Source organism: Varanus komodoensis, unplaced genomic scaffold, assembly GCF_004798865.1.
Source record: "Varanus komodoensis strain SLA01 unplaced genomic scaffold, ASM479886v1 scaffold1, whole genome shotgun sequence".
NCBI classification, from domain to species: Eukaryota; Metazoa; Chordata; class Lepidosauria; order Squamata; family Varanidae; genus Varanus; species Varanus komodoensis.
This window is the reverse complement of record NW_025335268.1, coordinates 119,268,975-119,293,423: the sequence shown is the minus strand read 5'-3', so window position 1 is coordinate 119,293,423 and position 24,449 is coordinate 119,268,975. Positions and strand designations below refer to the sequence as shown.

General features: G+C 41.9%; 1 protein-coding gene across 2 annotated transcripts in view; it reads left to right on the top strand.

The window, feature by feature from the left end:
* The first annotated feature begins 18,464 nt into the window (after window positions 1-18,464).
* The window catches only part of KDM4A (lysine demethylase 4A), a 31,464-nt gene continuing 25,479 nt past the window's right edge, over window positions 18,465-24,449 (top strand). For both annotated transcript variants that reach the window (XM_044442766.1, XM_044442776.1), the window contains exons 1-6: window positions 18,465-18,613; window positions 19,782-19,949; window positions 21,640-21,815; window positions 22,287-22,401; window positions 23,193-23,386; window positions 23,698-23,747. In XM_044442766.1, the coding sequence (XP_044298701.1) occupies window positions 19,812-19,949; window positions 21,640-21,815; window positions 22,287-22,401; window positions 23,193-23,386; window positions 23,698-23,747 (673 nt within the window). In that variant the 5' untranslated portion in view covers window positions 18,465-18,613; window positions 19,782-19,811. The remainder of the gene's footprint in view (window positions 18,614-19,781; window positions 19,950-21,639; window positions 21,816-22,286; window positions 22,402-23,192; window positions 23,387-23,697; window positions 23,748-24,449) is intronic.

Sequence of the window (24,449 nt, the reverse complement as noted above, 5' to 3'; positions counted from 1 at the left end):
GCTTCAGACCATTTCCTGTAGGTGACTAACTCCAAAAGCCACCGGGGGCAAAAGAGGGCAGTAGCAGTGCTACCTGCAGACCTCCACTTCTGCACTTCCACGATGTTAGGCCAGAGGCTTCTGAGTGTCATAGCCAACCCACACCAATTGCTTGCCCAACAGGGCACAACATCAGTGTAGCCCAGAGCAGCAGCTTCCTCAGTCCTGAAGGCAGAGATTTCCTTCTCTTATTGCCCAAGTCCCCCAAACTCACCCGCAATATTCAGCAGGGTTCTAGCTAAGCCCTTTCTTCTCTGCCTTAGCTTTTGCATCAATAGGTGAGCTTTTATGCAAGGGAGGAGTTGCTTTTCCAACCCTGCGACCTCCTATGAAAGACTGTGGGTGTTGGCCTCTTTTTGCTCTTCTCTGCCAGGGGTGACCAGACTTGCTTGATGGAAAAGGCACATACAGTAAATGTCAGATGTTTGAGAGCTGCAAGTGGGTGCTTGTGGGCTCAGCTGGAGGTGGGAGCCTGTGGGTGCCCATGGCAGCAAGACACAAAATAAACTCAAAGAGCCACATGTGGCTCCCGAGCCTCAGTTTGCCTGTGTGTTATTCATTAATTAATATACTAGCAAAGTCGTCTTAAAAGGCTCTGTAATTCTTTAAATATTTACTCTAAAGTATGGCCCCTCTGCTCAAAAGGACTGACTCCTTGGTAAGTGTGAATAAATTTTTAGTCTGGATGTTCTTGTAAAAAGTGTGAGCTTCATTTAACAGCACAGGTACATGATAGAGGAAGATGATCTTATTCAGTTTTATACCTGAACCTGGAATTTAATTCTGTATGGCTAGGTCCCTTTCAACCACTAGATAGAACTGCCCAGTTAGACTTCCACTTAATTAGAAGCACACCACATGAGACTATATCAAGCTTTGCCAATATAAAAACTGTCCAGTCTCTATCTGCTGCCATTTCCACCTCCCAAGGAATCTCTGATTTGCTAAAGCTGATATGACTTAAGCAAACAGCTATAACATCAGTTACTTTCTACCCTTTCTCTACTTTCTTGCCTTGTTTATTTTCTTGCCTAATGAAGTCTTCCGGTAAACTTGAAAGCCAGAGCAGTATTTGCTGACCTTTGAGGTAGTCTTATTAATGTTTTACTCTAAATATGCATTTTAGCATTTGTGTGAGTGCATGATCTTTCTTTTGGCCAACATAACTACCTTCATGTGCTTAAAATCTGAAAATGGTAGGTCAAAAGTAGGACTTTCAATTGATTAAAGAAATTGTAGCTGATTGTGCATACTGTTTTGTCAGTTAATTCATAGACTACTTTTGTGTATGAGTAAACACAATAGTTTTGAAGCAAAACCCATGTCATTAAAGGATGAACGAATCATCTCATAAGAGGCATTCCTTCCTGTCCTGTGTGAGAGAAGGGGAAATGGATTTGATGCAGATTGGTCACTGTGCACCTGAAAGGGCTTCCTTTTCCCACGGGGACTCCTTGCTTGAGGCATGGGGCAACGAGAACATCTTCACCAATTCTCCCTTCCCCATCATTACATCTCAAGTTGCTGTAGAAAGTCACCCAATCCCCCAGGGTGGCTTTCCAGGAGGCGCAGAGGTTAGGAGGATCTCAAAGATTGCCTCCTCATGGTTGCCATCTAGTACACGGAGAACTCCGCTAAGCACAACTTTGGATCCTATTCAATGGCTCCTCAAATGATGCATGTCACCTACAGTTGTACTAAAAATAGGACCCCTTTTAGTTGATGTAAAGAGTTTTTTATTCAGTTAATGTAACTGATTAAGGGTTATATCCTTAGAAGAAACCAACTCTCACAGCCTCTTCACAGAACAGCCTGATGGCCCACTGTAACTCTGTGGCACTCAGCTCCAGTCCTGCCTGATTCCTGTATCCCATTAACAACTAAGAACTAGAAATGTTCAGCTAAGAATTCCTACAGAGTGGTTAATAGCAATAGGTATGAACTATAATGAGAAGAAGTATGAAGTGAAATTATTCTTCAGAATGCTATAAAGCTGCTTTCTCCAATATAAAACCCTTCAGCTCTATTGGACTATAATTCCCGTCAGTTCTGCTGCCTGCAACTGAGTTAAAATCCCAAACAGCTAAAAGGAACCAGGCTTGGGGGAAGCTGCTTTAAATCAATTCCTATGCCAGAAGATTTAAGTTGTACCTTCAGTGCTTTATTTTCCAGAAAGGCAAAAGAAATACCAGTGTCTGGGCATCCTGCACCCTGAGAATGGCAAAGAGCTTGTGGGACTGCTGGGCAAATGGCTGCTACACTGTAAAATCTGCTGCAGGCTGCCCCACTCCTGCCTCTCCAGCAATCTTTGCTGTCTCAGCTGATCCCACGGACACAATCAAACCCTGGTGTGCTCTTATAATATCTCACTGCCTCTATTAATTCTTCCCTTTGCCACCCAGAGTTTTTTCCGGGTTGTCCAGCGCTTATTACACACTGACCCTAAGGACATCTTTGAACCATCTGAGACCCACTATAATTTATTTGCTGCACACTTCCAGGAAAACATCTCTTGCATCTGTCAGAACTTAGATTTCAAATATCCAGAGAACTGTTTGGTCCAGCTTTATTGGACTGAGTTTCAGTTGGTACAGCTTGAGGATGTTCACAAGGTGCTTGGCCGGCTTCATGCAACCACCTCTGCTAATAAGGAAGGAACAATTGGCTGGACAGGGAGAAGATGGATGCCCTATACCTTCTGAAAGAGACAACAGAGAGGTCACTTTTGACAAAAAATCCTCCCTTGACCTGAAAGACTAGAATGACTTTAGGCTGGTAGTAAATATCTGGGCAATGTTCTTGAGAGGGTGGTTGCCAATCAACTCCAAGCACTCTTGGATAAGACTGATTATCTGCATCCATTTCAGTCAGGGTTCATACTGGATTCTGGCATGGAAACAGCCTTGATTGCCCTGAAGGATGACCTGTGCTGGGAGAGAGATGCAGGAGTGTGACTCTGTTGATACTCCTGGACCTCTTGGGTGCTTTTATACCATCAACCATGATATCCTCCTGAACTGAGAGTGTGGGATATTGCACTGCAGTGGATCCACTATTTGGAGGGCTGTCTTCAGAAGGTGGTGCTTGATTCTCCAGCATGGAATTCCTCAGGGGTTTGTTCTCTTGCCCAACATTTACATGAATAGTGTCATCTGGAGTTTCGGAATATGTTGCCATTAGTATGCTGATGACTCACAACTCTTATTTCACCTTTTCTTCTTCAGCAAATGAAGTTGTGAATGTGCTAAGCTGGTGCCTGACTATGACAATGGACTGACGAAGGTCAACAAACTGAAACTCAATTCAGACAAGACCAAGAGGTTGTTTGTGGCTGCTACCTTTCATGAGATAGAGGGTGTTCAACCTGTACTAGATAGGGTGGCATCCCCCCCAACACACACGCATACTCAAAGGAACAGGCTTGTAGTCTGGGGGTTCTTCTTGACCTAGCTTTGTCACTTGAGGCTCAGGTGGCCTCAGTGTTCAGAGTGCCTTCTCTGGTGGCCCAGCTGTGTTCCTATCTGAGCAAGGATAGCCTGGTTTCAGTAATCTATGCTCTGGTAATCTCTAGATTCCTGCAATGCATTCCATGTGGGGCTGCCCTCAAAGACAGTTCAGAAGCTGCAGATTGTGCAGAATGTGGCAGCCAGATTAGTCCCTGGGACCTGTAGGTCCAGACATATAAGATGGATTCTGGCCTGCCTGTATTGGCCGCTTGTATGCTTCTGAGCTCAGTTTAAGTGGCTGGTTCTAACCTACAAAGCCTTACATGACTTGGGACTGCAATATCCGTTGGAACATCTCTCCCAGCTGTAATCTACTCAGCTACTATGCTCAACCTTAGGGCCTTCCTCTGACGGCCAACCCTGACAGAGTCTCTGGAGGCGGAAACAAGAGGGACAGCTTTTTCTGTGGCAGCCCCCCATCTTTAAAACAACCTTCCCACTGTGTGCCGCCTGGCACCAAATGTGCCATCTTTTGGGTGCCAGGTCAAGAAAACCCTTTATGGAGAGGCTGTAAAGATCTGCTTGGTTACTCAGGGGCTAGAGGAGATTATCCAGCTGATTCTTTTCCTTTATAGGGTCCATTTTTCACTGTATGTTTTTAGTTATTTTAAATTCATTTCAGGTTTATGGTATGTATACTGTATTTTATTGCTTTGCTTTATGCACTGTTATAAACTGCCCAGATAGCTTCAGCTATGGGACAGTCCAGAAATGAAATAAATAAACAAGTTGCCTCCACCAACACTTTTCATATCATAAGATATAAAAGGGGCAGGCAACCTTTGGGGCTTTGAATACATGTGGCAATTTGAGAAATCGTTCTGACCACTTTCATAAAATGGCCACCATGGGAGAGATGGCAAAAGCCAGGTGACTTACTTTACAGACTGAGCATAAGACAGAGGTGGGAACTCTGAATGCCAACACACTGGGCAACTCCTTTGAACCAACAGTTTCAGTGCCGTCAAGTGCTGATATTGCAGCAATCTGAGCTGCCAGTGAGAATTAATTTGAAAAAATAGCAAGTGGGATCCTGGGCAAAAAACATCCTGGGCAAACACACACAATTGTTCCCAGAGGTGCCTACCCTTCTTATACACTGTTCCATTGATAGCTTTGGCATACCCATGTCTCCTGGCATCTTCAAAGTGGAAGCGATAGATACATTTGAGGATATTTGCCTCCACTTCCAAAGAAAAGGTAACAGAAAAGATAAGGTAAGAGAATTTCTAGCTGTTTAATTGAATCCATAGTTTTGAATTAACTGGATTGATCCAGGCTGTAGAACATGTACCCAGGAGTAATGGTTGTAACATAGTCCTTCTGGGGCTGGCCTTGCACCCAGGTCTAAAGCTGCAACTGGTGCAGCAACAAGGGAGCTTGGGGTACACATCGCACCAGTGCCAAAAGAACAGCTCCGTCTGTCTATTAGAATAGCACTGTCTGCCTGACTTTTTTTGCAGGGTGAAGTAGAAGGACAAGAAGGCAAAAATCACCTCCAACATTCCTCTTGGCTGGCTCTTGCTCAGAGGGCAAAGGCTTGAAGGATCGGTTTTCTGGGGTGGCCTTTTGAATCTCCTGTGAAATTTTTAACTCTATGGCAAGAACAGTGTCTGAGCAGAAAGCAAACGAAGAACAAAATGCAATTGAGGGAATGGTGCCATTGCTTCACATTCCCTATTTCAGATGTTCGCTTCTCAAAAGATCGGCTGGTCCTTTAATTTGCTCATATAGAAGCCAACCCCTGCTTGGTATTTCCTCAGGTGAGGCAGAGCAGCTGTGAGAGGAAGAAGTTTGCCTCACCTACAAATTAGTCCCAGTGGAGTTCAGCGGGTCTTGGACTTTCTTCCACCCGGATGCAGGAAGTGTGATTGGAACAAATGCTTTGCTTTTCAGGGCTGAATCAATCGCTTTTTATTTCATATTTAGCATATGCCCAGAAGGAAGATAAATAAATGAGCTGATAGGGATAGAGAAAATTAAGAGCTCAGCCTTAGGCTTTCTCTGTATGGTATCTATTTTTGGCCCTGAAAGCTTTGTTGTTCTCCGCATATGTACAGTCCAAACCTCCAGCACATTCAGATGTGGTCAGTCTTTAATTATGCCCTTCTTCTATTGCTGTCCTGATTGGCTTTGCCCAGCAACAGAGTCTAAATAAACTAGTTACTCTTAGCAGGTAGAAAAGTGCTTGAGGTGGGAAAGCACCAGGGCTCAGCCATGAAACCCAAACTCTGACTGGACCTTTCTGGGAATGGAGAGAGAGAGAGAGGTTCTTCAGCCAGACAGCAACCCCTGCACCAAATTACAGAAGAACCAGCTACGTAACTTTGGAGAACTGAGTTTAGAATGAGGGAACCTTTTGCCTCATTGGGAAGCAACAGACCTGAGAGGTTTGTTTTAAGCCTCTTCTGCTCTTGTATCTCTCATGCTCATGGTTGGAACACTCAATGTCCTGCCAAAGAATAATACTGAAAGGAGAGAGTGTGGGTCATACATTACTGTACAGAAAACATAAATTGTTTCAACTTAAAATTGGTAACATGAACTTCAAGGAAGTCTAATGGAACTGTCAAGCTGTAAGTTCATGCCCTCCATTCAGGATGCAGTGTGACCTAGAGTCTGGAACACACCATTTTCAGCATTTGCTACAGAAACGCCTGATCCTAAGTGTTTAGCATCCCATTTCAGTGATAAATATGTTTGTCTGCAGTTCTGGTCCGACAGCAGAAATGGATGGACCCCACAACACTAAATAATAAAGCATCATCCCTTCCTTTCCTGCAAGGATCATCTCCACTTGATTCACTGGGGTCATGGCTAGAGCAAAGACTCCATGAACGTTTGTCAACAAGGGAGAGAGAGGAAGTGTGTATTTTAGGAGAATGATGGTAGAGAGAAGTATGCCCTGAGTTGCCAAGGCAGGGGAGGCTGGTGTCTCCGTAAAGCAAGTCAGCCAAACTGAGCAGCTTAAATATACTCCTGTTCATTCTGGATGCATACACCCCTTGCCAAATTGGGACTCAACCAAGGCTCAATTCTTATAGGAGTTACATTGTTGCTTCTTATGGCACCACTCTGATAACACAGGCAGGGTAATACATGAGGAGCCAAGCCAGCACCAGAACCAACTGGAGGGATACTGGTGTGAATCCAACCTCTCCTTCGCTCCTGGTACACTCGGGGTGCGGAACTTCCCACATCGTCTTCAGCCAACACTTGTGGTCTGACAACAGGCTCCCCATTCCTGCTCTTTCTCTCTATGATGATACTGAGCAGTGTAGAAAGCAACCATGGAAGAGCCACGACTGTACAATTGCTATGAATGACAACCCTAAGCAAGATGCAGTTCTTAATTTGATAATGGGCTGTGTACTGTTGTGCCAAGATAGTGTGGCATGTGACCACTTGGGGAACCTTGTGATTCGGAAGCAGCTTCTACTGTCACAATCTTCCTTCCTTCTATTGCCTCCCCTAGTCTCCTGTATGCTGTGCAGAAACATGCAAATCCTGATTGTTTCAGCAGGAAGAAGGGGAAAGTGGATGAAGGGACCAGGAGAAGATAACCCAGAGCTAAAATCTGCATTGTGGCTCTATAAAGGAGTATTGAATCTCAGGCCCATGGAGCCAAATCCAACCTGCCTGGAATCCCATTTGAGCCCTCCAAGGTTCCTCAGAGGGACATGCCCTCTTCTTTGACTCCAATCCTTTCTCTGAAGCACCAGCCTTTCAGTGATCTCCTGGGTTTTGCAGAGTTTTTTTCCCCATTCTGAGAAGTTAAAATGGCTTTCCTAAGGTTTAGTTACTGGTGATGAGAGCTTTAAGCTAAATATACTGATTTTTTTAAAATCTTCAATGGGATGAAGCTTCCAAGAAGGTTCAGCTCCCATGAGGCACAGAAGGAAGAAAACAGGTTGAATTCTGGCAAGTTAAGCCCCAGAAATGTCTTCTGAAGACGGTGTCAGACCTGAGAACTTACCATGTGGTCCAAATACAGAATTAGAATCTGCTTTAAGAATCTAATAGGTTTACCAAGCATCCTGCCCCAAACCTGGAAAGATCACTTCCAACAAAAACTGGAAAAGGGCAACGGAATTCCAGGTTTCTTTGCTATGGTATCTCACATGATAACATTGTGTAAAGTTCTGTGTAAAATGGCCTCACCAAGTTCATTCAAACTTAGTTTCAAATCTGTGCATACCTGAGCTTCATAGAACAATCTCATCCTGAATCAAACAAGAAAAAAATACCAGATAATTCATTCCACTAATTCAGTGCATTTCTGAATAAATTACTTTGTTCAGACATGTTTCCCATGTTTCATGTCTCACTGAAATGTCATCCCTCTTCTCTCTCCATCCAGCATGCTGTAGCTGAGCCCAAAAAAAGCCTCCCCTTCATTCCCCCTTTCCTTTGTTTTCCTCAGTCAATTATTATCTGTAATGGTTTTGGTTTTTACTCCTGTCATATTTGAGCTTCTTCTCACTCCCTCCTGATTCTCTTAATGTCTCCTGCATTTATCTATAGTTTGGCTTGTGCATTCATATCTAATGCAATTGCACTCTTTGAATTATCCATAGCAAGCATCTCAAAGATATTTTGAAGGTAAATTGCATCCATAAAGCAAGGACCCCAGGGACTTTGAAGGTCTGTTCCATTAGATTGAACAGAAATATTCAGGAACAAGTAAAAGCCTTAGCATTCTTTCCAAATAAGTCAACATTTTACTTCTGGGGGACAGGAAAAGAGGAAAAGAAACAGTCGTTCCCACAAATTTAAATTTCCCCAATCATGCCAGAAGACTAGTAATAAAATACCTAACAAGACTATTTGTGAAAGTTATGATTAGCTACTTTGTACCTGGTTTTCTGTCTAGCACAAGAAGCAACAGATATCCTATGGGCCCACATGCAATACCAAAGACATTTTAGTGTTGCCAAAGGACCCAACTATAACTATGAGAATTCCAGACTTTCTTTTTCCAAAAAGTCACACTATAGTTTTCATGGTTCCTGAAAGAAGATGGGACATATGTTGGAAATAAAGACTAAAGAATTAGATACATTAAATTAAAGACTACAAGAACAATTGGTTCTTCAACACTCATGATTTTCAATTCCTCAATTTTAAGATTAGATGCACTTTTTTCACGAAAGGGTCTCTTTGCCACCCGAATTATTTGCATGAGCTGGCTGCCCTGTGATATTTCCTCACTGTACCTACTACATCGATCAGTACCATTCTGATACCGTAACCTGGGATAGATAACTTTGCAAATGGCTCTTGTATCCTAGAGAAGTTTGTGACATGAAGCTACAATTGTAGCTCATCTGCCACCTCTGAAAGAGAATTCTGGGGCAGGCCTGAGAACCTTCCCTCTGGCAAAAATGCTACTGCTATAGTAGAGCAAAGGACAGCCAGTACTACTGCTACTTCCCACTATTACAATACCACATTCTTCACTCAGGACCCTATCTGTAGCAACTTAGTCCAGATGTTACCTTCCCATCCACCCCTAGCTGTGGCTGGTGATCTCAACCCAATTTGTGAAATTCAGTGCCACCCTTTTCCCACTGCTTGGTGCCTTGCCCCGTAACATTTCTGGCCAAAACTGGTGTGGGGGCATGTCAAGTAGTCTCTGTAACAGTTCCACAGAAAGGACGAATATCCCCATAATGTCCCATGATAATATTGCAAGCCTACAGATGTGGCAAGTCTATGATACCACAGCCCCTTTGCTCCGTTGTTGTGATGTGCCATCAAGTCATTTATGACTTATGGCAATCCTATGAATGAAAGCCCTCCAAAATGTCCTGTCCTTGACAACCCTGCTCAGCTCTTCTAAGTTCAAGACTATGGCTCTTTTTGTGGAACTAATCCATCTCAATTTTGGTATTCCTCTTCTGCCTTTGGCTTTCCCTAGCATTATTGTCTTATTTCTCTAGTCCCACAATATATTGGCTCAGGAACAACTTACCACTTACTTCCTCACTTCAGGACCAGTAAACATCAGAAAGAAGATTGAGGCACAGACCACATGTCAAGATTTCATACTAGTTGTATTCACAGATCACAACAAACCATGGCAGGAATGGCTTATTATGTATAAATACCGGAAGCATGGTGAAAAGTGGCACTTTGGGTTACCATGAATCCCCACGGAAAACCAACAGTTTGTTCAAAGGTTTCTACATTTCAGTATTGCTTCTTGTTATGTGTAAGGCCGGTTGCAATGTTTTTCTGAGGTTTTCTCATTTCAGTGGTGACTGCAGCCAGTCCAGTCACCATTGGTTGTCACCCTGTCTGCTTAGCAATGGCTGGGTTGCCTGCAGACAGGGCACAGACAAGTGCCCCCACTTCCTGTTTTCCCTTCTGCACTGGCTACTTGTCTTCGTTCATGCCCGGCTGCCCCTCCACTGCCATGGATGCTGCCTGCCTGAGTTCTTTACCACTGACCTCCATGTGAGCACAAGAAGTGCAAACCCTCCCCCCCACACACACACACGTCTCACATTGCTGGCATCTCTGCTCTTCCCTAAGTCTCCTGAGCCTGCATCTCCAGAGTCATTTGACATCAGAGATCTCAGGGAATCATCAGAGATAGCAGCAGGGATTCCTCCAAACGGCAAGCTAGGATCCATGCCTTACCCCTGAAAGAACCCAAGGAGGCTACACAGACTGGATGAGCCCTATGGTTACAAGTTCTACATCCCTGATATAAGTGATGACCGTAGAATCAGAGAATCATAGACATCGGAAGAGTAGAGTTGGAAGGGGCCAGAGAGCCATCAAATCCAGTGCAAGCCTCCAAGTTAAGCCATCTCTTTAAGATGGCTGTCCATTACATCTTGAATGCCTCTAGTGTGGGGGAACTTGCAACCTCCATAGGTCATTGGTTCCATTTTCATACTTCTCTAACAGTCAGGGACTTCTTCCTGTTGTTCAGCCAGAACCTGGTAACTTGAGCCCATTATTCTGTGTCCTGCACTGTAGAATGAACAAGAAGAGATCCTGTTCTCCTCCTTTGTGACAGTCTTTCAAGTACTTGCAGAGTGCTATTGTATCTCCTCAGTCTTCTCAACTTTAAACATGCCCAATTCTTTCAATCTTTTCTCATATGACTTTGTTTCCAGTCCCTGGATCACCCTTGTTGCCCTCTTCTGAACCCCTACCATCTTGTCTGCATCTTTCTTAAACTATAGTGCCCAGACAGTACTCTAGATGAGGACTAACCAGTGCTGAATAAAGGGGAACTAGTATGTCATGAGATTTGGAAGTGATATTTCTGTTAATGCAGCCTAAAATAGCATTTGCCCCTTTTACTGCCCATCACATCATTGACTCAAATTCAGCTTGTGATCTACAATTCCAAGATCCTTCTCACTTGTGGCATTGTTGAGCCAAGTACTGTATTTCCCATCTTATAACAATGTATTTGGTTTCTCTTTCCTAGATGCAGTCAACAATGTTGGAAGTTGTAACTAGGAAGAAGAGCCACAACATCAAAGGTTCATCCATCTGCTCATATTCCAAACACAATATATGCTATCATCTACCAGTAATGCCCTTCTGCGTTCTGTGACAAAGAGGCCAGTCTCTATATGAAAGTAGGAATGTTTACAAATTTGAAAGCAGAAAGGACAATACTCAGAAAGCATCTCAACCTCCCAGAGCTTCTGACCTTAAAGTGGTCATTTCTGAACAAAAGAATTTCAGAAGTCTCCAGAGTTAAACTGCTGAATTAACGATGATCAAGTAATTAAATTCTCCAACATGAATTGATGAAATGAGTTTTTGTTTCACTGTGTGTTAATTAGCTTACCAATGCCATGGTGTTTGGTTACCATCAATACAGCTTTGCCTAATCCAGTTATGTCTGCTGCACCCTCCAACACTCTTATGCTAAAACTTCATTGCAAAAGGAGGCAAGGCAACCAGAATCATGTCCTGATTGCCTACAGCAGGAGTCCTCAAACTTTTTAAACAGGAGGCCAGTTCACTGTCCCTCAGACTGTTGGGGGGCCAGACTATAGTTTCGGGAAAAAATGAATGGATTCCTGTGCACATTGCACATTAAAAAATAATGAAAATTAAAAAATTAAAAATAATGAGAATTAAAAATTAATTTTAAAATGTTAGCTCTGCTTCCGCCTAACCCGGAGGCAGCCGCTCAACGGGGGCGGTGGCTGCCCCACTGAAGGCCGCGGCTTCTCCGAGCGAGGCGGGCTGGATCCGCTTAGTTTGAGGACCCATGGCCTACAGGCTCCCTCTGCTCCTGCCTGGATTGAATGTGAGTTGAAGATTAGGTGGGGGATTTTTCCACCCCTCCTTTGACTGGTGGGAGGACCTTCAGCTCATAAATGGTTGCACTACCTCTTTCCCACCTTTCTGTCTTGAACGCTTCTGGTGCTGAAGCCAGTCTTGGGGAAAATGTCTTAAAGCTGTAGAGAGATGGGGTTTGCTTCCCTCCTCGTGCACTTTTATTTTTTCGGAGGGTAAAAGGTTATAGCCGGATTGGAGAACATGATTCATAAATGCATGTATGTGTGGTTTGACCCATAGCCTCTCTTTCGTTTAAGCTTCTATTGACCTCCATTTCATTAGGCCCCTGCCCTTCAGAATGGCTTGCCTACTGTGGATTCATTTTCTTTAGCCCCCTGCACTGAACCCCTGCCAACAGCATACAAATGGTTGTCAGTGTCTGCACAGCAATCCCTTCCATCAGCCCCTTACTTTCTACATTAAGGGCTCAGTCTTACACATGTTTAGATGGGAAAAAGTCCTGAACTTTCCAGCATTTCCTGGTTGGTTGTTGGGCCTTTTCCTTATCTAAACATGCATTAGATTGTAGCCCATTTCCTATTCTTACTCTCCTCACAACTCTGTCTCAAACTGATAGCATCCCCCTGGCTTCCTATTTCTGTGCCTTCTTTCATGTGTTGGCTGTTTGCCTCTGAGCCTTAGCACTTCCAGGGACCTCTTCAGTCCTCCTCACTCTCCTGGTGATAAGACTTTTACTTCTCTGACAAAACTTGAGTGATGTGAAGTATGTCCATTTCTCTTAGCAGATAACATGCTCGGTAACATATACCATAGCATCCTATCAGCCAGTAAGGGCTTCATTGCCACTATTACAATTGTCACAAAATCCTGTAGTGAGGATTGATCATTCATAGCCAAAACAGGAATTAAGGACAAATGCTAAACTAACCCAGTTTAGTCCAAATTAACACGCACACAAACACATACGCGCACGCCCACACTCACATTCCAGCAGTTTCCATGGCATAAAATAAGAGATACAGCCCATGCAATTCAGCCCTAAGGTACAATGTACCCAGCATATAAACACTTTATAATTATTAGTTTTAAAATATGTATTGCTCAAATGTCAGTATTATTTCAAGCAAAAAATTTATTGTAACTTTAAATTTCTGTTAAATTAGTTCCATATGGGAGGGTTTATATAGGCTCCAAATGAAGGGTGGGTGGGTCTCTTATGCTTTGCCACTTAAATTAGTTTGTACATTTGTGATTTTCCCTAAAGGCAGAGGGTTCCACTCACTCATTCTGGTTGTAATTGCATCTGAGAGCAGAAATAATTCTGGTCCCTTCCAACAGCTGTCTACTGCTGCCCTCTTGCTGTTTTTTAATAAGTAATCTCCAGCCAGGAGCAGCTATGATAACAATAAATGTGTCATCAGCCTTACATGCTTCCTTTGGTAGTGATTTTAGAACATTTATCATAATAAAAAATGGCTCCTGTCATCCCGCATGATATTAAAAGTTGCTCCAGGACTTTAGTAATGAAACAACATGTCTGCCAAACCTATGGAGAAGTTGAGCACACACAGCCTTTCCCTCACAGCTAGTTGTCAGTCATCCACTTGCTCTTTCAGCATAACCAAAATTTTTCAGAGCATGCCTTGGAAACCAGCCAGCAATATGTTCTTGGCTAGTCTTTATTCCTTCTGTTCCAAGACTTGCAGGTGTCACTGTCTTGAGCCTTAGGAATTCCTGAGCATAATCAACATTTCTCAGAGGCTGAATGGTTTTCTTTAAATTTTCCATAGGAGGGCTTAATAGGTTGAATTTTTTTTTTTTAGGTTGACATTTTTTATTTAAATAAAAACATACTTAATAGGGTCATCCTAATGCTCTCATAGGAGAATTTGACTCGCAAAGTCATCAACATCTGGCTTGGGCTAGTTGATCAAACATCTGGCTCACTAAGACATATAGTTATTTGTATACATTTGATTTGAAGTCCCAACTATGTCAGTGGCTCCAGGTACCTAATAATTTTGTTTAAATATATTAATCCTTGTCCCTTAAGGGGTTGCCACTTAAGTGAATATTGCTGGTGACAACTGTTAAATGTTAATGTCCTTAATGTTTATTTCTGCCATGCCATGCTAAGAAAAGTAATGGCCTTCTATAAACATATCAAGATAGGAAGTATGGTTGGTGTTTCTTCAGTATAAGAGAAGTTCAAGCTTAGCCTGAGGCATGTATTGTCTTCCCTCAGAAAGTGATCTAGTGTCATACTAGAATTGAATCTCTGCCCAGCATAAATCTTCTGTTCTTTCTAGATAAGTCTTACAAAGTCAACTATAATGTTGTGATCAAAGCAGGCACTTATCACCAAGCATACCTTGTGATTACATTAAATTAATCTAGTATGTAGAATATTTATTTGTGACATAGGCTTTTCCCAGAAAAAAAAAATTGTAAAAATTGCCAGTACCCATCTCATCTGAGATTTAACAAAATATGTTTGTCATGATAATTTAAAAGCTCTGTCAATGTCTGAAGTCATTTGTGTACTAATAGCCAAAAGTAAACAACTTAAATGTTGAATTACAAACTGAAAGGTATAGTTGCAAATTGCTTTTATTAGTATACTTCTAAATATTTAGAAGAATTTGGAAATATACACTTCCTTACACTGATTACATTTAAGAAAAAATAGGCATTGGAGAATGTAACATATTATGTTTAGGATACCCAAGAATTATGCATTATATTTACTATGGATACTTACATGAAAAAAGTTAATAGCAACTTTGAAGTTGCCCAGTTAATTTTATAGCCCTTTATTGTGTCACTTAGAGTGCAGTTCCACCACCTGACAGGCAACTCACAGTTCAGAACTGTCCATCTATCCTATACTCTTCCAGCAAGAACCAGTGATGGAGAGGACAGGATGGAGGCAATTTGGCCTGTATTACTCCATCTAAAATGCTTCTGAGCCCATCTAGCTGACTTATTGTTCAGTAGATGGTGTTAGAGGTGGGGGCTAAGCTCAACCATATTAGTCTACCCAGGTAAATTTGTCCAATTCTGGAGGCAGAAGAGCAGATGACTTGGCAGCTTCAGTCTTACCTAATGAAGAGTCTCAGGTAGAACATGGGAGTCAGTCTGGCATGGAAGACATTTCAGAGCTGGGGCAGGAGGTGGTGGAAAAGCAGGCCGTTGACCCAGTCAGGAGATGGCACAAAAATAAGCAGACTGAGTATGAAGTGTCTGAAGTGCCCTCAAGCAGGGGAAGCCACTCTGAGGGTGGAGTCAAAAGCTTTTCTGAAAGAGAAGGATGTTTAAGTTTGGATTGATCTCTTTAGATGGCCACATGAAGCTTCTGACACATCTCAAGGAAAATTCCACTTTGATTTATAAGGTTTTGTAACCTGTTAAGCTCTATCAAAAAACCTGTGCTCATCTGAGTTGGCTGGAGAAGAGAGAAGAGACCTGCCCATGACAAATGAGGAGGGGACACAAGAGTCCACAGAATATTGTGTTTCGCAGACTCTCCCTCCCATCCCACCAGCACATCCCTTTTCTTCCTGTCCAGCTTCTCTTACAAGGCCACAGTTGTCACTTTGTGAGAGCACCTTTTGGTAGTGACTATGAGGGAATAGAGATTGGAGGAAGGAAGAACTGTAATTGGATCCTCCTCCATGCTCATAGTTCTGTCTACAGGCATGGAGAGTGTGATCTGCATTTTCCTATGGTGTTTCACACACTGTCAAGAGGGGCCATAGGATTCTAATTTTATGAAACCATGCATTGGCTGGATTTAGATGACACTGCAGTACTTTATGGGTAATCAGCCATCGTAAGTTGGTGTGATGTGCAAATCTGGATTGCTTTCCCCAGGGTAGTTTTATGTGGGCAATAAGTCACCCTGGCAATGGATAGCTTCTAACAAGGACATATGCAGCATTCACAGATTCTAAAAGAATCTCACCTCAGACATTCCTGCTCTGGTGATAGCCAAGCTGGACTATTGCAGGGTGCTGTACATGCAGTTGACTTTGCAGATGGTTCAGATATTTAAGTTGGTGCAGAATGCAGTTAAGTGGATGCCTCATGTGACACTGTTACTATGTGAGCTGCACTGGTTGTCAATGCAATTCTAGGTCCAGTTCAAAGTGTTGGTTTTAATCCTTACAGTTTTATTTGGTTTGAGGCCAAATTACTCAAAATATTGCCTTCTCCTGAACCAGCCTACCTATACTACCTTTCCAGTGCCCCACACCTTTAAAACCAGCTTACACCAGGGATTTATCAGAGGGCTTCTTCACAACCTTTCACAAAAGCTCTGAAGACTTAACTATTTCGGCTGGCCACTCTGGAACATTTGGTTGTGGGCTTTATTGGTAATCCCTATTTCTATTGATTTTTATTAGTGATTTGTATTTTGTTGATTTTATTAAACATGGTTTTACAGTTTTTATTATAGCAACTTTATTTTCACTGCAAATTTCAACAAAACCATACAGATTGAATATATGAATTATGCATATACATAAATGTGAAAGACCAAATATCCACATATGTATCTGTTTGAGGGTTGTGTCTATTTGCTATCTGTTCAAATGTTAAATCTTCAATCCATTGTATTATAGGAGGTGAACATTTATCCCTCCGGTTGCAATAGCAGTCTTTTAGCTGTCAAAAGGGTGAGGAAAATCAATTTACATTTACCATGTGTTCACTTCCAAGAAGCAGGGAAATAATTTAAAAGAACATATTCAGCAATAATTATAGTATCCATTTTGTACGCTCTTTATCGTGTCTGATACTTTGTTATGATTCCATCCTTAAAGGTGGCCTAAAATAATGTTAACTAAATATTTGGCATCCAGTTCTGTTTCTCTGATTCAGTGCTTTATCAAGCCAACTCAACCAGCTGAATCAAATTACCCTCCTAGATACATTTTGATACTTACAGCAGAAAATCTAAGTAGCACCTCTTGTGGTGGCAAAAATATACATAGTGCCCTATGTATACTTACTAGAGAATATGTCCATTTGAACATAATAGGACTTCCTTCTGAGTAAAAAGTTCTGTTCAATGGGTGCAACCCTGTGCACATTTACAAACAGAACAAGTTCAGTTGAAGCCAAAGAACTGTTCAGAAACATGAACAGGACTGGGCTCCACATTTTTTCTTTCTGCACTCTAGCGTGTTCCATCTTCAGCCTACTTAAAGTTGCCTTCTCTTGCTAACTGTACACAAATGGTGTTCCTTCTTGTTAATTGCACACAATAATAAGCAGTGTATTATGCAGTTGGCAATATATTATGGCAATAAAAGACAAAGACAGTGTACTATGGGGATGAACTAGTCTTTGGAGGAGCCAGTAAGCTCTTATGTTTAAGGTTATCAATCCAGGCTCTATGAAGAGCACCTTCAAGAGTGATACACAAAGTGGTGATCAAGGCTTCTGGTAACACTAGGTGATTCCAGACAATGCTTTTACTGCTGTATGGCCATCCCCTGTTCACAATTTTTATAGAGGGTCCAGATGGCCTTGTAATGGTCCGTTTGTAATCTTCCTATTTTCCCCGTTTCTTTAAATGCTTTCCTTATGGCAGAAAACCAGTTAACAGAATAGCTGCCTAATGCCTTCTGAGTGCCACTGTGCAGCTGAGTGGGAGCAGTAGGCTCTCCCTTGGCATCTGGAAGTACCTTGCTGTTATTCTGACTGCACAAGGTTATTCCATCTGGAGAAGGAACAGGAATCCTCTCTTGGTTTACTCCTATCAACGTGTCATGATTTTTTTTTTCTACCTGAATCAGAGTAAACCCTATCTAATCCAGTAACCTGCTCACAGTTGCCAACCAGCAGCCTCTGGGAACCCCATAGATAGGCAACCAGTGAAATAAACACTGTCCTGTTTATGGTGCCCAGCATTAATGGCACTGTTACTTTGGAAAAATTAAGAGAGATTTGCAGTCTCTCCAATTTAAACTGAGCCTAATCCGATTTGGGCTTTATCGTCAATGTTTCACAGTTGTAACCTTCATAGGTCTTGACTGATCTGTAAATGAAATAACAGTAGTATTATTCCCCTGCAGACATAAGTAATTCAAAATGTGTTCATTTTCAGGGCTAATGTGAAACTGAAAGCAAGTAATACGGTAGGCCAAAAAGAACTAATAAAAAGTAGTAGTAAATCACACCCACTCCCATAGACGCTTCTTCCTCTAACCGTGCTCATTATTTACAATACGAAACACAAATTTTAAATAAGAGCTTCATCAGATTGAACACTTATTTCCTTTCTTCAGCGTTTCATCTAAATACAAAATCTGCTTAGCAACAAGACTCCTTTTCCTCATGATTGGTTGCTTCCGTTGGATCGGAACAATAACTCTGTGATGAGAAGACCCCAGAGCGATGGCAGGAGAAAATGGAGGAAGCAACCGAGGTGAGGGAAGGAATTCTTTAACTAATTTGGCGGAGGGATCTGCATATTGTCGCCTAAACAAATACTCTCGTAACCGCGTCGCGCGCATCTCGTAAGCTGCCACGGGACTACTTTCACAGCGGGGAGCACTAATGCGATCCGCTGTCGCGACGCTGACGAAACGAAGAAGACGTAGTGATCGGCAGCGCATGTAGCCTGTAATACGGCAAAAGCTGCGTAGGCGCTCGTGAGGATTGGTTTCTGGCGCGCCGTGAGCGTGACGTGAGAGGCGGGATGAAAGACGGTGTTGGCCTCAGGCGAATACTCGATCTTGGGCCCTGTCAAAGGCGGAGGTGCTGTCCGTGGGTCTTAGGTGAGTACGAGGCAGGGGGCCTTGCGGGACGGTGGTTGGGAGTGGGCCACCGAGGTCGCGGTGGGAAGAACGGTAATGGACGGAGGGAAGGAAAGACTGATCTGGGAGGGCCCCCCTCGCGTGCCCAACCTGAATCGACGTTTGCGGAGCGAGAAGCGTCGGAGCGTTTCTCTTTCCCCGCGGGGGGTGGGGGGAGATGGCGGGCGGGCGGGCGAGCAAACGGGACCGATCCTTTTTATCCTGAGCCGATGGAACCGGAGGGCAAAGAAGCCGCGCTGTCTCAGCGCTGGGGCCTTCTTGCCACAAAAGGAGAGGAATGGTCGGTTTCCCCCACCTGCCTTGCACGCGCGTGAGCGAGCAATGTATACTGTTCTCCTCCCCCGCCCCAAAGGATTGCTCAAGGACCCCGACATGTAGGCACAACCAGGCCTTCCTTATCTCGAGGTGGGTATTAATAAGTTCGCACGCCTTCCTGTGATGGGTACACCCCCTTTCTCTCCAGGCAGGGCTGGTCTATATGTAAACAAACAAAACACGCTTTTAGAAAGCGTGTGTATCCCAGCGCAGAGGCATCTTTCCCTTCCTCCTTACTCAGGGTTATTTGCTTATTATTGCTTAGCGATAAAGGAAATGTAAACCATTTATATGCCAATGGCAAGGTTTAGAACCTGATCCCTCCACCCGCCACAAAAAATATCTTGTGAAAATACATTTCTCAGCATGTAGTTACTGAGATAGATGCTCTGTCCAGCAAGTAGCTAGTGCACTGATGCTCTATTCTCTTCTTTTCTATAGTCATTACTGTACAGCTGTCCATAACTAAGTGGAACTGATGGGATGGCAAAGAGGAGTGTTGGCATTACACCCTGATGCTTGCACTTTGGTAGTGCAGCATTATGATGTAACGGTTAATCTTCTGAAAACTAAGGTCCTATATGAATGTTGGGAAGCAAGAAAATGTTAAATAAAACAGTGAGGGGCGCTGGATCACCTTTTTATTCTCAAGACAGTCCTTATCTTTAATAATGTTTGAAAAACTGAAACTCTGTACCTTGATTGATGTTCAGCACCTCTTACCATACTTTTATTGTGCTGGAGAAGCACCTTATATAATATTTTGTATTATTTTAATGGCTGTTGTATAATTTAAATATTTCTTTTGATTTAGATGTGGCAAGTAAAGTTTTAAACAAGAACCATGGCATCCGAATTAGAAAACCTTAATCCAAGTGCCAGAATAATGACATTCCACCCGACTATGGAAGAGTTCAAAAATTTCAGTCGTTATATTGCATACATAGAGTCTCAAGGAGCTCATAGAGCTGGTCTGGCAAAGGTAAGAAGGGTTCCAGAAAGTGTGTTTATACTCAGAGATGTATAATGTAGCTGGTTGAGATACCAGAGTGTTGTACTAATAAACATTGCTCTGGTATCACAATTTCATTGTGAATAAATCTTAATGCTTATCACTGATGAAAATCCGCAAATTGTAGATTTTTCACTACAATTCTTCGGTTTGCATGACTGCTCTCATTGACCTGGTTCATACAACACAACAGTCTAACAGGACTTATTTTACTTGTGAGAGCTGTTGCATCATGACAGGTCCCATTTCTGCATGGCACAGAGAGGTGCTCAGCTTGCAGTGGCTTGTGTTGTGTGAACCAGGTGGCAAGGTTCAAAATATTAGTCAGCATAGTGCCCTCTGTGTTAGCCATAGTGGCTTGTGCTGTTGTGTGAATGGGCCCAGTAACAGAAGAAGCTTACAAACTTTCCTGTAGTATGAGGAAAATGAAAGAGAGTCTGTTAATTATTTTATATCTCTCATTTGTGCTGATATGAGAGGTAAATCCCCCAACCATCTGGAGCAGATCTTCAGGGCGTGCAGAGAGCTATAGGAGGGCGTCTTCCCTTCCCCACAGTCCTGCTGGTGGATTCCACCTTTGATATTTGAACAGTTCTAAAAAAAGTAGTTGTGTGCACATTTTTTAAATAATTTCTTAACTGTAGAAGGGCCATGGAACATTTGGGTAGAGGTTTATCTTTGCAATCAGTTCCTTAGAAATGCAATTTTGATCATGAAACCTTGCATACCAAGAACTGATTGGTGCTGCTCTTCTTTCTGACTTTCCAGTAGATTAGAGGGCATTATGGGTAATCTTCCCAACATCACCAGAGGTGCCATTTTGGCATGTGGTTTTAATACAGCTGAAGCACTGAACCAGATACAGAGGAATTCTCCCAGGCAGATGCAACCTTGGCTTGAATACTTAAATTCTCTTATACTAAATGTTTTTATATAAATATTAACTTGTATAAGAACAGACTAGCCATAGATGATACTCAAAAATACTCTTGATAGTATACACATTTGTTGTTATAATTATTACATTTATATACTACCTTTTTTCCTCTTGTGAGCATCCCAAGGGGACTTACATAGTTCCATTTTATCCTCACAGTGGCAGTCCTGTGAAGTGAGTTAGTCTGAGAGTGAGTGACTGGAAGAAAGTCACCCTGTGAATGTACAGATGTTGCTGTTACATTTGAGATGGAGCCATCTGAGAGGGATGGTTTAACTTGAAGTCCTGCACTGAGCAGGCAGTTGGAGGGGGCCAGAGGGACATTGGGTCCAACTCTACTATTCTGTGATCTGTAGAGCTCAGTTAGCAGAAGTACTATGCACCCAGATTTTGAAGTTGCTGGGAACCTGAGGTATTTGATTGGTTTTCTGACCCTGTGGAATATGTTCTGTTCTGCAGTGACTTTTTTTCTGGTATGCCATATTACCCTTAAACAAGTATCTCCTGCTTTCCAGCTTGTAGTTTAACCTTGCAGTTTTAATAAGTTTAGCTGTCTTTTATTGTTATAAAGTAATTAACTAATTTATTGCAATATAATGCGAGTGAGAACTCTATTATTTTCTGGGAAAGTGTCTCTTGAAATGTTATCTGCAGAGCCACTTTCTTTTATTTACTGGCCAGGTTTTCTGAACTTTTGTCATGTTTTTCTCTTGAACCTTCTAGGTTGTTCCACCTAAGGAATGGAAACCGCGCAGATGGTATGATGATATTGATGATCTGAGCATTCCTGCTCCTATTCAGCAAGTTGTCACTGGTCAATCAGGCCTCTTCACACAGTATAACATCCAGAAGAAGGCTATGACAGTTCGGGAGTTCAGGAAAATAGCAAATAATGATAAGTAAGAAAAGCATTCTGTCAAATGGATATTTGCATAATTTTTATGTTCTTAATGGGACTACATATATGTATTGGAGCAGCTTTCTACAACTTGCTGCCTTCCAGATGTTTTTGACTACAATTCCCAGCATTCTTGACCATTGGCCATGCTCACTGGGCATGGTGGGAGTTAAAATCAGAAGCATCTAGCAGGAACCAAGTTGGGGGAAGTCAAGTTAGAGTATACCGGCCTTGAAAAGTATGTCCATATTATTTAGCTTCATTAATTTGTGTCAATCTGCCATAGGAGGGACATAAAGTAATTGTTTATGTTGTATGCAACCATCTTCCTTTATAACCTTTTAATTGTATATAGTGCTTATCTAAACTTATCTTTTGACTGTTTGCCCTTTTTGTGATAATTCTGGGATAATGACCAGTGAACCAAATTATTCAGGAAGTTCAGGATAAAAACAGATTTGTTTTGCTTTAGGTACTGCACACCTCGATATACTGACTTTGAAGACCTTGAACGCAAGTACTGGAAAAACCTCACATTTAATGCTCCAATATATGGTGCCGATGTTAATGGCACCCTATATGACAAGGTAAAGAGGGAGACATGTGTAGTAGTTTTCCTGGTGTGGGTAGAGTTTACCTTGCTTTCAGCACTGATTGCAAACTATCTGCCTTTGTGCTAAGAACCAAAAGGTGTTTTTAAAGCTCGTAACTTGCTTCCTAAAATAAATTTTCTAGAATATGTGCAGCACTACTCTCTTGTATCATTTAAAAGCAAGACTCTAAAAAATAGCTTGTTATTATCTGAGGCATCTACTTCCCTCCCATACAACCACTAGTAATGCTATTTCCTGTGTGTGTAATAGAGTATGTGTAATGTTTATACAATTATATATAAACAAATAATAGTATTGTCCAAAAGTATAATGGTATAAATACAAATACATTGTCATTGTCAGAAGGCATGCTTTTTGCTGATGATAGGTACAAGTGATACCCAATTTGCTTATTTTTCTTTTATGTATACATGAGGAATCAGGTTTTTATACTATTGTAATGTTGCTATTTACTGCAGTGATAACATTCAGTTAAGTATAATTTACTCTCTGCTTAAATTCTTCTTAAAGATTGTTATCCTTTTCCACTGATGAAGTTACAAACAAGCTAGAAGATAGCAGTAATGTAGCACAAATAAAATAAAGGCCTATTTTTATGTGTATTTTAAAGTCATAATTAAGATTGGCAATAGCAGAACTGCTAGTTACACCAGTAATCACTGTTTTAAATGTTCTGGAACAGAGCATGGTGAGGAGATGAGCAATTATAGCTTTTCTTGTGTTAGTTGGTTGCTGTTATCATTTGACTGGCTTCATTTCTTCAGCATATAGAGGAGTGGAATATTGGCCATCTGAATACAATTTTGGATATAGTGGAGAATGAAAGTGGCATTACCATTGAGGGGGTAAATACCCCTTATCTCTACTTTGGTATGTGGAAAACTTCATTTGCCTGGCACACCGAGGACATGGACCTCTACAGCATTAACTACCTGCATTTTGGGGAACCCAAGTCATGGTGAGATCTCCTTCATTGCGTAATTATATTTAATTTTCCATGGTGCATAAGCATGAAATATTTTGCCAGTCTTTTGATTTGTATTTCATGAATTGCCTAGTAAGACGGCATTGTTAGCAAGCAAACTTTCTAATTTCTTCAGTTTAACAGTTAAGCAATAGGAATAAAATAGCTGTATTTGCTTATAGATTTTCTTGCTGTGGTAATACAAATAATTTTTCCATAGGATTTTGTCAGGGGGTTAAGTCTAAAACTCTTAAAAGACCCAAGTTACCCCATAATTGTTTCTTTTATCTTGGTTGTGATTACAGGTATTCCATTCCTCCAGAGCATGGGAAGCGTCTGGAACGTCTTGCTAAAGGTAACTATCTCTTCCTGTCTCAGCTGATGTGTTCAACTGATGTTAGTTGATGTTAGTTGTTTCCAAAGAGCAGTAGGAGCTACTTTCACACTTAACACTTTCTTAACACTTCCACAACAGCATTAGGAACCTACTAACAAGGGATAGCTTTTTGTAATGGAGGGAAAAAACCCTTCTGATGTTAACACCTTCTCCCATTTATCATGCAGTTCAACTGAAAAGTCAACTGAGTGGTGAAATTTACTGGGTCTGATGACAGGTCCCTACTGAGCAAACCAGTTTCATTCATTCTTAAGAGTAGCAATCATTGAAAAATTGATGGGTATTGCTGATGAAATGTAACAGAGACAATGCAAGGCTAACATTTTAAAGGGCTGTATGAACACAGATATAGACAAATACGTTTCTTTTCCTACCTTAAAAGAAAGGTTGAAAACCCTAAACACCTCCTCAACCTGGAATTGGAAGAGAAATATCAATCAGTATTATCCATTAGGTGCCAAAAATGTATGTGTACTGGGAACTAGCTTGAATTACTACAAGAGCTGGACAACCATTTAGATTAGAGAACATGAGGAACATATAGCTTGGTGGTAGAAAACATACTTTGCATAACTCCAGGCTCAACCCATAGCATTTCTAGTTGAAGGAAGGCTAGGAGAGATCTCTTCTGAGATGTTGGAAAGCTGCTGTACATAGGCT